General features: G+C 34.6%; 1 protein-coding gene across 1 annotated transcript; it reads left to right on the forward strand.

Annotated features, from left to right (window-relative positions):
• The first annotated feature begins 662 nt into the window (after positions 1-662).
• On the forward strand, positions 663-16,254 carry LOC149790495 (UPAR/Ly6 domain-containing protein cold-like). Its single transcript, XM_089972542.1, has 4 exons — positions 663-805; positions 7,272-7,391; positions 11,828-12,006; positions 12,908-16,254. Exons 1-4 carry the CDS (start codon positions 757-759, stop codon positions 12,992-12,994), a joined length of 435 nt encoding a protein of 144 aa, XP_089828668.1. The 5' UTR covers positions 663-756; the 3' UTR covers positions 12,995-16,254.
• The last annotated feature ends 881 nt before the right edge of the window (positions 16,255-17,135 follow it).

Consider the following 17,135-nt stretch of genomic DNA (forward strand, 5'->3'; position numbering starts at 1 on the left):
ACACACACACACACACACTTTCAAACTGCTTGTATCCTACATGATGAATACGGTATTTTTTTAATTATTTACAAACACATACATCACCACCTTATAAAAGTGGATTTTATATATATATATATATATATATATATATATATATATATATATATATATATATATATATATATATATATATATATATATATATATATATATAACAGAAAATTAGACATAAACAAAAGCCGCTCCGGTGTCCTAGTGGTTGGAGCGTCCGCCTCGGATGCGGGAGGTCGTGGGTTCGATCCCCGGCTGAGTCATACCAAAGACTTACAAAAATCGTACTAACATCTGCCTCGTTTGGCGCTCAGCATTAAGAGGTTAGTATTAGGACTGGTCGGTCTGGTGTCAGGATAATGTGACAGTGTGGGACATCATGCTACATGTCTGCGGCATGATGCCCAAGTGCTAGACATCACTATAAACTGCCACACTGCATACATCATAGCGATATGACTGAAAAATTGTTAAAGCTAGGTTAAAATTACAACTCACAAGACATAAACATTATCTATTTTTAAGAAAAGTATGACTCATGCTGAGGTTATTTTGCCAATATCACAGAGCTGCTTAAAATTAATGGCATTCTGAAAATTAAAGCGCTTCGCACCTGTACAGGTAAATCGAGTTGTGCCCCTTTTCATGACACAACCCCGTCCTCTGTATGTATGCAAATGAGTTTGTTTATACGTAACATGTTATATTGATGTAGGTTTCATGAATCTTCAGCAGATTTTAGTTTCTTTTTTGGGGCTGGTTGCAACAGGTAGGTTAATAAAATTATACAGGTAATTATAAAGTATATGATTGAATACACCATAAGACGTACGTTAAAGGTATTATTGCGAATCGGAATTCAAAGATGTTGACAAAATGGCGGCTGTCTTGGCCTACCTGTGTAGAAATTGGTGGCGTTTACGTGTACTAAACGTGTTGATATTATTGTCTCATTCTTTTTTCTGCCTATTCTACATGATTTGCCTTGTTTGTTTTTACGTTTGTTTCTCCCCCTGCCGAACTTTCCTGTAGCACAGAAGTAACAATTATCACCAAACACCCACCCACTAGGTCCCGCTCTATGTTCAGATTCTCGACTGGAGTCGCTATTTAGATCAAAGTTTTGTGGCTCAATAACACTTTTCAAAAGTCAGATTGAAGGTTTGTTTGGTAATATTACTGCCCAGAAAATAACTAACGTACAAACTTGGAGCAGGTTTATAAAATCAGGTCGCACTTTGAACAGATCTCGAAACTCGGAGTTGGGTAGGGAGTTGAGGTCACGTGACAGCTAATTGTCTGTAGCGGCGGTCTCCCACAAATATTGGAAAGTCATGTTTGAAAGCTAATTTTCTGCAAGTTTCTGATTATTAAATGACAAACATTTATATTATTAGAGCGGTCAGTCGTCGTTAAATATCAGTTATCACAAGTTTTATGTCGGAACATTCTCTGAAAGGATTGAGTCGATTATTCTGTTTGATGAGCCATGTAACTGTACATGGACCATAGTCATGAAAATAAAACCGAATGTGATTGGTGGATAGCACTTAAATTTGTCGAATCGCATATTACAAATGGGGAACCATCATTACATCGCCAACATGAAGCAGACGAAATGCTGAACATTTCGACATTTGTTTCATTTAATCAGACAGCAAGGTTTTAACTCAGTAGCATTTTTCTGGACTTAAATGTTCGTATTTGCAATGTGAAAAACTTCTTTCCCCTACTCCTATCCTGTCCATTCACCCAGTCCATCACTTTAATTTGTAGAATAAAATGAAACACCACAAATACTCTGACAAACAAAATCGGAAAATTCAGTTCTGTTGCGTGCACACTGGAAATTTGTAAATGAAACCTTGATATATCACTAGTTTTATCTTGTATTTTGTTAAAATTTCTTTCCAAACAGCATTCTTAGTAAACTGTAGGGTGAAACGATTTATCGATATGTTGATGCATCAGTATGTTTGCTGAAACGATACACATATCGATACAGTAGACGGAGAATCGATACAAAATGATACTTACCATATGCATGTTATTTTAGTCTTTGGCAGTCATGAATGATTTGTATTAGTTGCCTTGTTATTCTGTAAAGTTATTATCCATCTGAAACAGCATTTACAGTAACACTCATTTTTATAAGTAAAAACAAAAATTACTATTTGAGAATACCCATTTGCCATCTGCAAATTAAAACAAAGTGACATGGTTCATAATCTGCCCCCCCCATTCCATGCTAATTATCTTAACCCAGAAGTATGTCCAGCATATACTATACATTCCAAACGTATTCCACATGTATAATGCAGTACTTTACTCATCATATAATAACAACTTTCACACAAAGTTTCTACTTTGAATTGTATCTTGACTTGTTTGGTCGATTTGAAAACTATGCTACTGGTTTGTTGCATGGTGAAATATGTTACATAGAATTTGTAATTATTGCTTGTTCCAGTGCAGGTTAAACAATAACCACAAATCAAAACCATTGAAGCTTATTCTCTGCGTGAGAAACAGGAAGTAATGGCAGAGCAACGGAATGTTTGCAGGAAAGTCATTAGATATGTCAAGTACTTATGCAGAGATGCTGTCAGGGTGTACTATTGCATGATTCGCATGAGAATGCCTGCAAATTCGATTAAAGTCCTACTTATGAAAATGTACTTGGCAAAGTATACAATTTTTATTTAATGTTTTATCACAACACCTGTTTTTCAGATAGCAGTTGTTCCACATCTGGGTTCTTCAAGCAGGACATGAATGATTGTGAAATTAAATTTGATTAGTACAATGTGCCCAGGAAAAAGCATTATGGCATAGTTTGAAACCATTCATGAAGAAAGTTTTACAAATGCTTGTTTAAAATATGGGCTACCTAATAAACCCAAGATCTCTGCTTCCTAGCATGGTTCATTATGGTTTCATTCGGCAAATACTTGCTGATGATAATGATGATCATAATCATTTTGAAAGTACATTATTATAAGATTATTGGACCTGTCAAGGTATTCATTGAGGTACAAGTAATTTACAGATCATTGCGTTGTTGTTGTAGGGTTTAATGCCATTTTTCAGCACACAATAGGCTATACATGGCGGCCAATATTAATGCAGGTGGAAGAACCCAGGAGAACACCGGAAAGAACCACAGACCCAGGAGAAGCTACTGGCAAGCTTTCTCACATACCCACATTGGCCGAATCTGAGAATCGATCTCACGTAGACATGTGAGATGATAGTGATCCATAACGGAGAGCGCTTTAGACCACTCGGCCACTCATATTAAATATGAGTCAGATGTGCATGCTGGAGCAGAGTATGCTCAGAATTAATTAACAGATTAATGTTTATACAACTAGAAGTGACATCTGTCAAAGATGTTGATTTCAGTAGAGCTATAAGAAAGTGGAGCAGGAAGAAAGAGAGACATATATTGAACTTTTGATAAATATTGACCTTTGACCATTTCTTCCTCCCTCTCCTTATATCTTTGATGAAGAGGGAGGTCTCCCTTAAGATAAAATCCTGTCATCATCTGTCCCTCAATTGTACAGAGGGAACAAATATGAAATTTCTCTTTTTGATGCAGAGATATTTAATCGGTGAATGAAAGTGCTTACGGAATAAATGAAATAGCATAGAATGAGCTATGGGGCAGATTTCAAACTGTTCAAGTTTATCACCTTGTGTAATTTAAATGAAAATTGTAGAATAAGACTGTGTAGTCAATAGTTTTTCTTCTGCACTAACAAATACAAGTACATGTGGCTGCAGCAGTCTTTTGCATCTGCAGGAAGTAAATTGTGATAGATTTTGTTGGTATTCATCCTCTTTCCCATGCCTAAATTTGTTCTAGATGAGATTTTCTTTGCACAAGGAAACTGCATTATTTCTTCTGTTTTGAAGATAACATCATAATATCTTCCAAGTGTAACAGAGACACAAAATTGGTAATAAGATGTTTTCAAATCATTCATTTTGTACAAAACTAAGGAAGTTAAATGGAGTCACCATTAAATAGCCTAAAACAGATAAAACTCCGCAACCAACAGGTAGTCTGTTTGAGAATTACATATAAATATAATGATAACTATATGTCTGTCTGTAGTCTGCATACAGGAAATAGGATCAAAATGTCAGTATACATAAAAGGGCACCACCTACCTTCAAAACATGGAAAGACCATCAAGTTCATATGTGTATCAATATGTATTGTATCGCAGGTTGCGTATCGTGAATCATATCAATACGTGGCACAGGTGTATCGTTTCACCCCTAGTAAACTGTAAACAATATTGACAGACTGCCGGGGATGGGCAGTATCTGCTAATTAGGTAGACCATGGGTGAATCAACATCCATTTGGAATTGAGCAAGGCATGGCCACCATTGGAATCACAAGTTTAAATCTAGTGTCTTGAAACTAAACATCAGTAGTCGCTAAACCATCTTGCGGGAATTACATAAGGAAGTTATAAGCTACTCCGACGTCATTCGAAATTGGCGGGAAACATTGTTATTCTTGGAATTACAAAGGGGCTTCAGAAAGGAAGCTTTTAGAGACCGGAGGAGCTGTAGGAGACAGAGAAGAGAAATACCCTGGTACAGTTGGTCCTGAGTCTCTGGGAGACAAGAAAAGGAGAGAACGGAAGTGATGAAAGGGTGAAGGACGTGGTTGTTGGACTGAAGGGGTACTGGGTACCAGTCAAGAAATACTACAGATGAGTAGAAACACAGGACAGGAGGAAAATCTATCACACTAAGTCAGACGAGGAAATAGGCCGTCACTTCGTCGAGTGAAAGACGAGTGATAGGGTTTTGAATATTGAATTTCATTTGAGGAAGGAGTATCTGTAATTGAATGGCATTAAATTTGTTGTTTATTTGAATTTCACCTTTTGTGTATTCAGTAATTTAACTGTCGGCATCGCTGACTGGGGGCTCAGAGCTTTGCATCTCTATCACTACTTCAGTTTCTAACAAAAACGAGCCAGGGTGGGTCTTCCGTGATATTTAAAGATAAGACTGGCAGTACCTCACCCCAACCTAAGGTAGTATACGAGACCTTTACATGTTGTATTGCTAATCAGTTAAAAGCAGACCTATTTTGCATGATGACTTTATGTCTTTTATACCAAGACAAATAAGGGGTATAGAATAAAATAAATGTTAGAAGGTATGCAGATCCTACCTGCATAAGAGCTTGCGATTATGGTTCTGTGTCAGGTCAACTCATTTCAGTTGATCAATTGAATGTTGTTAATAATTATTATTGTATAAGTATTATAATTAAACCATCTTAAGTTAGCTTCTGTTGACAAACATGATCAAAGAATTTCATGGCTACCAAGCAAAATGAGTACTTGGTGAATGAAAACCAGTGTTTCACAGATATGGTTCATTAGGGTGAGGTTAGTTCCAGAATTTGTTGGGATCTTACAATTCCTGAATTAGCACTTTGAGATTTCCTTAAGGATGAGAAAAAGCTTTACTATTAATTGCATTTAATATTTTATTAATAGAACAATAATAAAAATTGAGTGTAGACATTGATTGCTTCATGAAATAGATGTTGCAAGTCTTTGGAAAAAAAGAGGGATCGTTTGTTTTGAATCAAGAACAGCAAAAGGGTTTGACATAATACACAATGTTTTAGCATACATGTGATGGTTGTTGAGACCTTTAGTAATTAATGTTGGTTGGTTCTCTTGAACATGAATGTTATATTATTTAAACTAAATAACTGCATCATCAGAAAATCTCTTTATTGACAATTATTCCCAGTGCTGGTGTAAAATAAATATTGAGACAATTAAACATTCCTGTCACCCCACCTTCACCACCATGTTTTCTTGCTATTCAGTAGGGATAGCATTCCCTCAATTTATTTTAGGTCCCTTGGTAACTTAAACCCTTGCTTATTATACATTGTAAGTTTTTGGACCCTGTTGTGCATGAGTTATCAAGGGATAGGTGTAAAAATAATAATGTACATTACATATTATTCAAATTTATGGGATGCTAAATGCCAACTTAATATGAATTAAACCCGTTTCTATGGTAATGACACATCTGTTTATACTAAATTATTGTGGAATGTACAGCATGTACTATAAAAATAAATAAAAAATGCATAATCTACTTATATGACATTTACGATTTAGGGAATGACATTCATGATTCAGAATTTTTTAGACAGTAGTTTTGTATCAATATCTCATAGCTTTAGTTGGGTGGTAGGTATCTTGAAAAGTATATTGAGAATTTATCTGCATCACAGCCTTGCACTTTACAGTAAACCTCAACCACCATTATTTTACAAGACTTTTTCTATTTTTATTTGTATTTATCATTGATTTGGTTGAACAAAATTATTGTCCTCAGAATATTTTAAGTATTACTTTAGATGCAATCAAACCATGAACGTTTTAAATGCTTCTTAATTGTGAATTTTACAAAGTAATTTGTATTCACATTGCTTTAATTTGGAATGTGGGGCTTTTAATTCGCAAAGAAATTATAAAGTTTATATTTTACTGCCATTACATTTCTATGATTTAGAGAATTTTGTCATTGTAGTTTTATCCCTTCATTTTAATTTTACCTATTATTGCAGTTGGTATCTTGCACCTTTGTATACCTTTTAGAAGTAACTTATATTTTTACCTGCAGAAGTATCTGCATCACAACCATGTACCAAGAATGTACATCATGCCAATACATCTGCTAAAAAGTAACATATCGGTAACATTACACTCACTGTTACTGGCTTGATTTTTTATATAGTTACAAACATTTTCACAGATGGAGCAAGGTTTATTTTAAATCTGTAATTTTTTAAGGGATTAAATAATCCTGAGCTACATTGTAAGTGTGCCAGGTAAATACTTTTGAACACCGAAGGTGGAGTACAATTTATAAATATATTAGAGGTAGCCCCAGAACTTAGAGTTGTCGAAGGTGGAGTACAATTCATAATATATTAGAGGTAGCCCCAGAACTTATGTTGCCTATGGGATATCTTAATTCAGGTTAGCCTAGATTAATTATTCTTGTCGCCCCAAGGTTTAAGCTGCATGGTGGCAAATTTTATTTCACAGTAGGATAGAGCCAGCATTCAGGTAGCATGTTGGCTTAAATCACATGATTTGTTGGACCTGGTCACAATACGATAGTTGTAAAGTTGGTAGTTCATTGATACATAATCATTTTGTATTACAGCCACAGCCCTGGAATGTTATGTGTGTCAGGAGCAGCCTGATAACAGAGACAAATGCACCAAAACAACAATTCAGTGTCGTCAGAATCAGAATGCGTGTATGACGAGAATTAAATGGATCCGTAAGTAGTCGTACAATATATTTATCTTTTTGAGACGGTAGGAATGTTGGTCTTCAATATGTGCATCCTCCAGTACAAGTTTTTACTTAGTTCCACTAAGAACTTAGCTAAGATTGCTACAACAATGTAACTTGTTCGTATAAATGAATGCTGTATATATTCACATATAAGTGGAGTCCAGCGGCTAACAACACAAAGACATAAACTGTCCCATAATGCACTGGCAGATCATGATCCATGTTGTTTGTTCTACTGGTTATTCCTAACATACTGCATAGATCCAGGTTTGCCATTCGCGTTGTGTGGAAGGTCTGGGTTTATGCAGTTTGCAGTTGGACCCAATGTACAAATTGATATATGTGGTAATTATGAATTGTACATCTTTGAAACAAATAAGAATTTTCATTTGCATGATGGAAACTTAGACAACTTTCCTGATAGATGCAGATAGAGATTATTGGTAAGGAGAGGAAAATCGAATTATTACCAGCCAGGAAGACCACCAAAATTATTAACAGCCAGAAAGATGACCAAAATTAATCCTCTTCAGGAAGACAACCTAACTTATTACCAGCCAAAAAGAGTATCAAAATTATTACCAAAGACAAAGATGACAAAAATTGTTACCAGGTATGAAGACTACCAAAATTATTACCAGTCAGGAAGACTACCAGAATTATTACCAGTCAGGAAGACTACCAGAATTTATACCAGTCAGGAAGACTACCAAAATTATTACCAGTCAGGAAGATGACCAGAATTTATACCAGTCAGGAAGACTACCAGAATTATTACCAGTCAGGAAGATGACCAGAATTATTGCCAGCCAGAAAGACTTCCAAAATTATTAGCAGTCAGGAAGACTACCAGAATTATTACCAGTCAGGAAGACTACCAGAATTATTATCAGTCAGGAAGACTACCAAAATTATTACCAGCCAGAAAGACTCCCAAAATTATTAGCAGCCAGGAAGATGACCAGAATTGTTACCAGCCAGAAAGACTTCCAAAATTATTACCACTCAGGAAGACTACCAAAATTATTACCAATCACAAAGATGGCAAAAAAAATTACCAGTCATGATGACTACGAAATTTACTAACCTTATAAACCTCTTTTCAAAATTACTTTTTTTAAAAACTTGGTTGGATAGAAAGAAACGATCCTGGTAAGAAGGCCTTGAATAAATTATGCTGACATGCCAAATATGGAGGAAGATACAAAATATACAGAAACATTGAAAAGTTGTCTTCGTAACACATGCAGTCAACAGCATTGTGAAAAATCTCTCAACAGAAAGCTTTTGACTGTTTAGCTCCCCTCTCAAAACAAAATAAAATGAAGCATGTTTAGTATACTTCATGTAAATAAGCATCACCAGGGCTCTCCAGGAAAACAAAATCTGCATAAAAGTACATTTACTGTTAATTTTGGGTGCATGAAAACACCAAGAGCCTAGTTCATATTATGCAAACATTTTTGCCAACAAACTTTGCTTTTATTTGATTCATTTCAACAGATCAAGAGTCAATAATATAGTGTGCTGGCTGTCAAATAGAGTTCAAGTGATAAGGTGAAGCCACATATGCTAGATCTTAGCAGACAAGTTGATGAAGCCACCTGTTAATCAACTGCTCGTGCCTAATGATCACTTTAATCAAAATCCTAATTACATGTGTGGTTTTTTTTTACATTTGGTTTTGAAAAGCATTTCTCAGCACACTTTTAATCCATCTAATTTGTATGCCTTCTGTGATGTTTGGAACACTGGCATTTTATTGTATACTATGTACAGAAATATAGTACCAGGTTTTTGGAACGGAGGAAGATGAACTCCCAATATGTTAATTGTTTTAAATCATCATCAAAATAAATTATTTTTCTGTCATGTACAGATATATTTTTGTTTTCAAGTGATTATCTTGTACTCTCTTCCAACAGCGAATTTGTATAAAATTTCTTCTGTGCCGAGTGCAAGGCTTCTAACGAGCCAGATATAGTTAATGTATCATGTTTTCATTAAGGATTCTTGCATCAGACAGAATGTAGTTAATGTATCGTGTTTTCGTTAAGGATTCTTGCCACAGACAGAATGTAGTTAATGTATTGTGTTTTCATTAAGGATTCTTGCAACAGACAGAAAGTAGTTAATGCATTGTGTTTTCATTAAGGATTCTTGCAACAGACAGAATGTAGTTAATATATCATGTTTTTGTTAAGGATTCTTGCAACAAATAGAATGTAGTTAATGTATCCTGTTTTCGTTAAGGAGTCTTGCAACAGACAGAATGTAGTTCATGTATCGTGTTTTCATTAAGGATTCTTGCATCAGACAGAATGTAGTTAATGTATCGTGTTTTCATTAAGGACTCTTGCAACAGACAGAATGTAGTTCATGTATCGTGTTTTCATTAAGGATTCTTGCATCAGACAGAATGTAGTTCATGTATCGTGTTTTCATTAAGGATTCTTGCAACAGACAGAATGTAGTTAATGCATTGTGTTTTCATTAAGGATTCTTGCAACAGACAAATGTAGTTAATGTATCATGTTTTTGTTAAGGATTCTTGCAACAGACAGAATGTAGTTAATGTATCGTGTTTTTGTTAAGGATTTTTGCAACAGATAGAATGTAGTTAATGTATCCAGTTTTCGTTAAGGAGTCTTGCAACAGACAGAATGTAGTTCATGTATCGTGTTTTCATTAAGGATTCTTGCATCAGACAGAATGTAGTTAATGTATCGTGTTTTCATTAAGGACTCTTGCAACAGACAGAATGTAGTTCATGTATCGTGTTTTCATTAAGGATTCTTGCATCAGACAGAATGTAGTTCATGTATCGTGTTTTCATTAAGGATTCTTGCAACAGACAGAATGTAGTTAATGCATTGTGTTTTCATTAAGGATTCTTGCAACAGACAAATGTAGTTAATGTATCATGTTTTTGTTAAGGATTCTTGCAACAGACAGAATGTAGTTAATGTATCGTGTTTTTGTTAAGGATTTTTGCAACAGATAGAATGTAGTTAATGTATCGTGTTTTTGTTAAGGATTCTTGCAACAGACAGAAAGTAGTTAATGCATTGTGTTTTCATTAAGGATTCTTGCAACAGACAGAATGTAGTTAATGTATCATGTTTTTGTTAAGGATTCTTGCAACAGACAGAATGTAGTTAATGTATCGTGTTTTCGATCAGGATTCTTGCAACAGATAGAATGTAGTTAATGTATCGTGTTTTCGTTAAGGATTCTTGCAACAGACGGAATGTAGTTAATGTATTGTGTTTTTGTTAAGGATTCTTGCAACAGACAAAATGTAGTTAATGTATTGTGTTTTCATTAAGGATTCTTGCGTCAGACAAAATGTAGTTAATGCATTGTGTTTTTGTTAAGGATTCTTGCAACAGATAGATTATAGTTAATGTATCTTGTTTTCATTAAGGATTCTTGCAACATACAGAATGTAGTTAATGTATCATGTTTTCGATCAGGATTCTTGCAACAGACAGAATGTAGTTCATGTATCGTGTTTTCGTTAAGGATTTTTGCAACAGACAGAATATAGTTAATGTATCGCGTTTTCATCAAGGAAACAATGGCACAGACACTGAGAGACGTATGGAATGAATGATGGAATTGGACATGTCTGTGGGCTGCAGAATGAAAAAACAATGCAGCATTATTAATTTTGTGCACAATGACATGTTTTCAGAATTTGCCGTTTTAGCAGATGTGTTATGGTTTCACCTAAAATGACTACGGTCGGCGAGATTTAAAACAGTTTAAAAAGAGGTAAAAGTCCAAGATCAGTGGCTGAGAGAAACCTAAAATGGTTCCAGTGCAAACATTTCAGATCTCTGCGTACCTTCATGACTGTTTATGAACAATTTGCACTTTGGGTAAGAAAGAAGTCTTGATTTTGTCTAAAAACAAAATCTAATGCTAGGGTCATGGTGACTGAAAGAATAGAAATGGTTTTACATAATAACTTTACTTCATAACCATGTACCATGATGACTGATGTTTCTGGTGTAGCATGGAAGAGCCATATTTTTGCGGGGAGTGAGGTCCAAATGGTTTTCAGACTAACTTTTGATTGAATTTATATTCCTTTACCAAACTTTGTGGCATGCTTACACTAAGGATAATAAACCTATTGATTTTGGGTTCTTAAGTTCAAAGGCCATTATAAGTCAAATAAGAAAATAATGGTTTCTGCACAGTAAGCAAGTTCACGATCATCTACCTGAATCAAAGGTCCAGGTCACTGAGAGCCATTGGTCATTAATCTCCTGACAAGTGACCACTTTGAGAATTATGATACGCTTGCCAGTATGCTACGCATGGCACTTATGTTTCCAGTTAAATCACTAGTCTTTTGGGTGAAATGTTTTAACTGTACATAAATATATATCCTTTGATGCTTTTTTTTAGAACCGTTCTATTGGTTGCCACGAAGTGAAAGGATATACAACATTTACAAGGAGTGTGACACGATCGATCGCTGTGAAAATGAACAGAAAACTCTGGGATTGAGATGCATGAGAAACTGGTATCGCGACTGGGAATGTGTAGAATGTTGCCGTGGTGACAGATGCAATTATTATGTCACAGTGAGTTGATTACATTGTTTTTATGTTCCTATTTTTATAAGATCAAAATTCATTCATGTTGATTCTATTTTTAGGCTGCTTCAGTGGCCTAGTGGTTAGAGCGTCTGCCTCAGAAGCAGGAGGTCATGGGTTTGAACCACGGCTGAATCATGCCAAAGACTTACAAAAATGGAAATAGCAGCTGCCTCGCTAAGCACTCAGCATTAATAGGCTAGTGTTAGGACTGCTCAGCCTGGTGTCAGGATAAAGTGACACACAAACACCATTATTAATGGTAAACTATGTAATAGGTACAGTAAAACCTGTCTTGAGAGACCAGGTTCTCTGTGTACAGATTTATTGATTATATAGTAGTATGACCTGCTACAAAAGACCACCTGTCTTGAGAGACCATTATATTTTGGAAAATGGGGTGGTCTTTCAAGACAGGTTCCACTGTTATATGGTTCTTTATTTTTTTTAAATTATTTTCGAAATTTAGTTAAAGTTTGTTTATGCATTTGAGTCGTGTCCTAACACTTTTATTGGTTCTCCTTGAAAGTTATTTAGTAAAGATTATGTATTGTTTACAAAATGATATAAATTTTGCACCAGTGAGAAACCATGTGCAGACTTGGATATGTCCAGATCAGCTTGAAAAGTAATGTTTTAATATTTGTGTTGCTGTCTTATTTCCATTATTTTATCATATTTTAGCATTACAAATTCTGAGCATTTCATAACATTGGCTTTTTCTGGAACAAAACCTTTGCAAAAGATATAGCCATGGCATGATCTAAATCTTTTTGAGGATGTCATTTTGTTTTCTTCTGGAATTTAGTTGTTTTGTGTAATTTTCAAACAAGAATTGATTATAAAACCTTCTTTATTTATTGTACATCTTGTACATTTTATTTTTCAGCTGGGAGCAGCAAGTACGAAATTTAACATTTTGCTGACTCTGTTAGCAACAGTCACAGTGCATCTGATTTTAAAGCTGAGATCATAACAAGTTTGGAACATTCCGTTGTGACATGTGGGGGGGGGGGGGCAGACATTATGTCAAACTCATAGCAATGTCATATATCCACATAAAAGAAAAGCTTATGAATAAGCAGTTTGATATTAAAGGATTATGGTTGTCTGTTAACATGCTGAAAGGTGTTTGAGGGATGAGTTACTGGTCAATTTATGTGTATTCGGCCTGTATTCATAATATTTCCTTCTCACAAGTTTAAAAAGTGTATATGTAATAAGTTTATAATGTTATATAGTACTGGAAAAAACCAGAAATGTTTAACCTTTGAACACCGGATTTTTTGCAGAGATTCATATTTCTTTTTGAAATTCTTGACTAATTACACCAGCCATTCAAATCCATATGGCCATTAAAAGTTTGAGAAATTCTCAGGCTTTAAGAGAAAAGATTATTTCCACAAAATTGCTTTGAAAGAAAGACACAGTTGTAGACACTATTTCGCTGCAAACAGTTTTGCAAACTGATTGTTTGGATTAGATTTTAATAATTAGTTTTACTGACAAGTTTTCAGGCCAATATGTATATCTAATTACATGTGGAAAAAAGAAACAGTTTGATGCACGCGTGAGATTTTAGAGGAGATAAGAACCAAGAGAATGTATCAGGAATACCTTTAAATATCCATTGATTCTGCAAACCTATTTCATAATATCTGTAACAAACATCTCAGTGAATATTATTTTATGTTCCCATAAACCATTAATTGCTGTTCTCACTACTGTAATATTATGATTGTCATTTTGATTGTATTTAGACGTAACTTTCTACATATAAATGTATGCATTCATCTTCGTAATAAAATCTCATGATCTTCTTATTTTATCTTATTTTTAGCTTACCAGAATTAATATTGACAGAGCATGTTTGTTAATCCCATCATCATAGCTGAAATCATTGATAGCAATTTCAGAAGTATCTGTTGTGTATTTAGGTGAGTTTCTCCAGTACTGTTGTTTGTAAAGTCATGAAACCTGACATGCGGATACAGTCTGAGGAGTAATATGCCACCATATCGAAGTACTGTGGCCTTTTCATTTTTCACTTACTGCGTGTATTTACACCTTGAATGGTTAAGTCATTTTCTGGACACCGTCGCTTGTCGTCATGAAACTTATAGGCGGATAAGTAGTACAGTATTACAGCATGACTTACATTTTGTACTAGTTGCCATTTCAACCATTTTTTAAATCATTTTTAGGGTCACTGTTGCTTAAACATTTTTTAAACTTAACATTGGCATCCATCTAGAGTGGTAGTACTGTACCACGACAATCTGATTAAAATTAGATAGCAACTCTCCTATGTGACTACTTAGCAGTGATGTTCTTGTGATCTGTGTTATTACTGTAGTATGTAATTTTATTAACCAGTCAGATGAAGTTTTGTACTTTTGAGTTTGGGGGATTAAGCAGTTATGGCTAAAGAGCATTAATATGTTCCAAACGATTTGATTCACTTTCAGATTTCTGAAAGATGTATTTCCATTGGCTAATTCTAGTGTCACATGACCCCTATGTGGTCACTGTCAGATCTTCACATAGGACCTCGGAGATATGATTTTAATCGGATTGCTACCACCATACCATAACACAAGTTTTTTTCTCTTTATTTCTTGAAATACTTAGATAAATTTTGTAAATTCTGTATATAGAGATAGTGTACAGCAACCAAATATATTTGTAATTGGAACATTAAATAAGGTTGCATGTGTGGACACTTTTTTGTCTTTGTGAAATTTATGCAGTTCGTTTGATACAATGTCATGATCATGGAAACGGGCTTTCTTGACAAACTGTGACTTTTAAATCTAATAATACCCAGACTGTTGCTTCAGTGTTTTCTCCAGGATGTGTGATTGCATGAATTACCTCCCCTAGCTTAAACAAGACCCAGAGTGTGTGTGGAAAAATCATGTGTAGTGGATTTTCACTGAGCATAATGAAATATCATTTAGTATGAACAAAGCTCGGTTGGATTGTATTTATTTCTAGAGCATCTGTCATTTATTTGCAGCTGAGCAATGAGATGTTTTCATTGATTATGTAGGTAATAAAAATGTTTTACCAGCTGCATTTTGCAAGGTTTTACAGGTGTGAACATGTCACTATTCAGCAGTAATGTCACTGTCGTTACATACATTTCTAATGCATATGATGTAGTGCAGTTGTCCTAACAAATGACCATTACTGCTGTGCTGAAAATGAACATAAACAACAGAGATCTATCTTTATTCATTAAAAGTTGGTGGTGGGAGGTCAATTTATGGATGCTGTTTGTATAATAAAACCCTCCACCCCCAAAAAATAAAGATTGAAAGAACCCCAGTTTGATATTCTAAAGCAGGTATTCCTTGTGTGATAATTGTGGAGAAATCGCTGCATTTTCACAACAGTTAAATTAGATGAGGAAGACAGAACAGCCTAAATGTACATGTGCCTGATTTTATTTGTAAGGCTTTCATTGTATTTTTGAAATCTGTACATTGCTTAGTATTGAATGAGTAAATTTTTCCAGGGGAGATAAATACTTACCAACATACAATGTTTATTGTATCTTCTTTTCAGGAAAGCAGTTTATTTTTATATCTTGAATAATCAGATACATGCTTCACAAACATTCCATATATTTATGAATATTTGTATATAGATGGTAATCAAACTTTATGAAAAGTTAATTCATTTTACTGTGACCTTTTGAGACCATGCACACTCGTATCTAATTGAATCCATCTGCAAAGTGCATAGACCCAGGTCTGCTGTTGTATCATGCACTGTCAGATCTAGGTTCATTGCAGTTTTGCTAGAGTAATCAGAAGAACAAACTACATAGACCCAGATCTATCATTGCATTATGTAGTGGCCAATCATGGTCTTTGTTGTTTTCTGTTGGACCCAGCTTACAAGCGTGTATATATAGCAATGGATGGTAACCAACATTGGGATAAAATCAGAAACTCTTATTTCTTTTCTATTAAATCTGTTAATGCTTGTCTTTTTACCAAATAATGATCTGAGGTTTTCAAGGATTTGTTTGCTCATCAGATTATACCGTAATGAATTTAAATTGTGGTAGAAATTTTGGAATTTTTCATTCTAGTAATGCAAGCATTATCAATATGAAGTCATGTAAATGAAACAATTTACCACATTTCAGTTAAGAATAATGAAGCAAAGATTTGTTCACTTGTATTTTATATATATACATTTAATAAAACATTTTTTATATTTTCATTTTGGTTCTTGTTTTTTTTTTTTATAGTTATACACTTACGTACCAGTAAAATTGACTGTATTAACATGTAAAATAAATGTGGGCTTTGTATCGCTCAACACGTTGAACTTGTGGAAGTCTGGTTCTTCCAGTTGAGCTATCACAGCGCTCTAAAAAGAAAATAGACAAGTGGAAGTGGGAGTATGTAATAAGTTGTCAATTGAAACAGTATGAATTTTGATTGTGAAAAAATCAGCAGTTTGCCATTATCCATCCACATATTTGCAGCCAGGAATTGTCCTGGCTTTCAAAAGTTGTCGCCAAAAAATTGCCAACCTCAAAATTTTGTTGCCAATTTTCATGTCACCAGAACAAGCAGTTTTTTCCAAGTAATTAATGCAGTAGGCAATGAAATTTGCAAAAGATGAGATAGTTATTACTTTATTAACAACAAGCAGTACAGCTTTAATATTACAAAATAAATCATTACATGACTGTCACTGTTACAGTGTTATAGAATGTCACATGATGACCTGTCACTATTTTAGGGCTGCCTGCTTGTTGAATGCATACAATGTGTGCATATCTACTTTAAAGGAGACCAGAAACCAATGAAAATATTGGATAATAATAAAGGTACTATAGCAGTAAACCTTATTCTGAAGTATCATCTGCGACCGAAATGCTAATATTAAAATATTGGCCTATCTTCTAGGAGCTGAATTTCCGTGACCTCGTATGCAAAATTTCCGCGCCTATTCGGTTACTTTCGGGATGTGACGTCATAGTAGCGACTCCAGCAGCCCAAGTGGGAGTTGCCAGAGTAAAAGACAATACCGTTTTGCGTTGCTTACGGGTGTAATAAAACATTAAGAAAAGCCAGTGGACAACATTTTTTTTT

Source organism: Sinohyriopsis cumingii, chromosome 10 (assembly GCF_028554795.1).
Source record: "Sinohyriopsis cumingii isolate HCF-2022 chromosome 10, ASM2855479v2, whole genome shotgun sequence".
Taxonomy (NCBI): Eukaryota; Metazoa; Mollusca; class Bivalvia; order Unionida; family Unionidae; genus Sinohyriopsis; species Sinohyriopsis cumingii.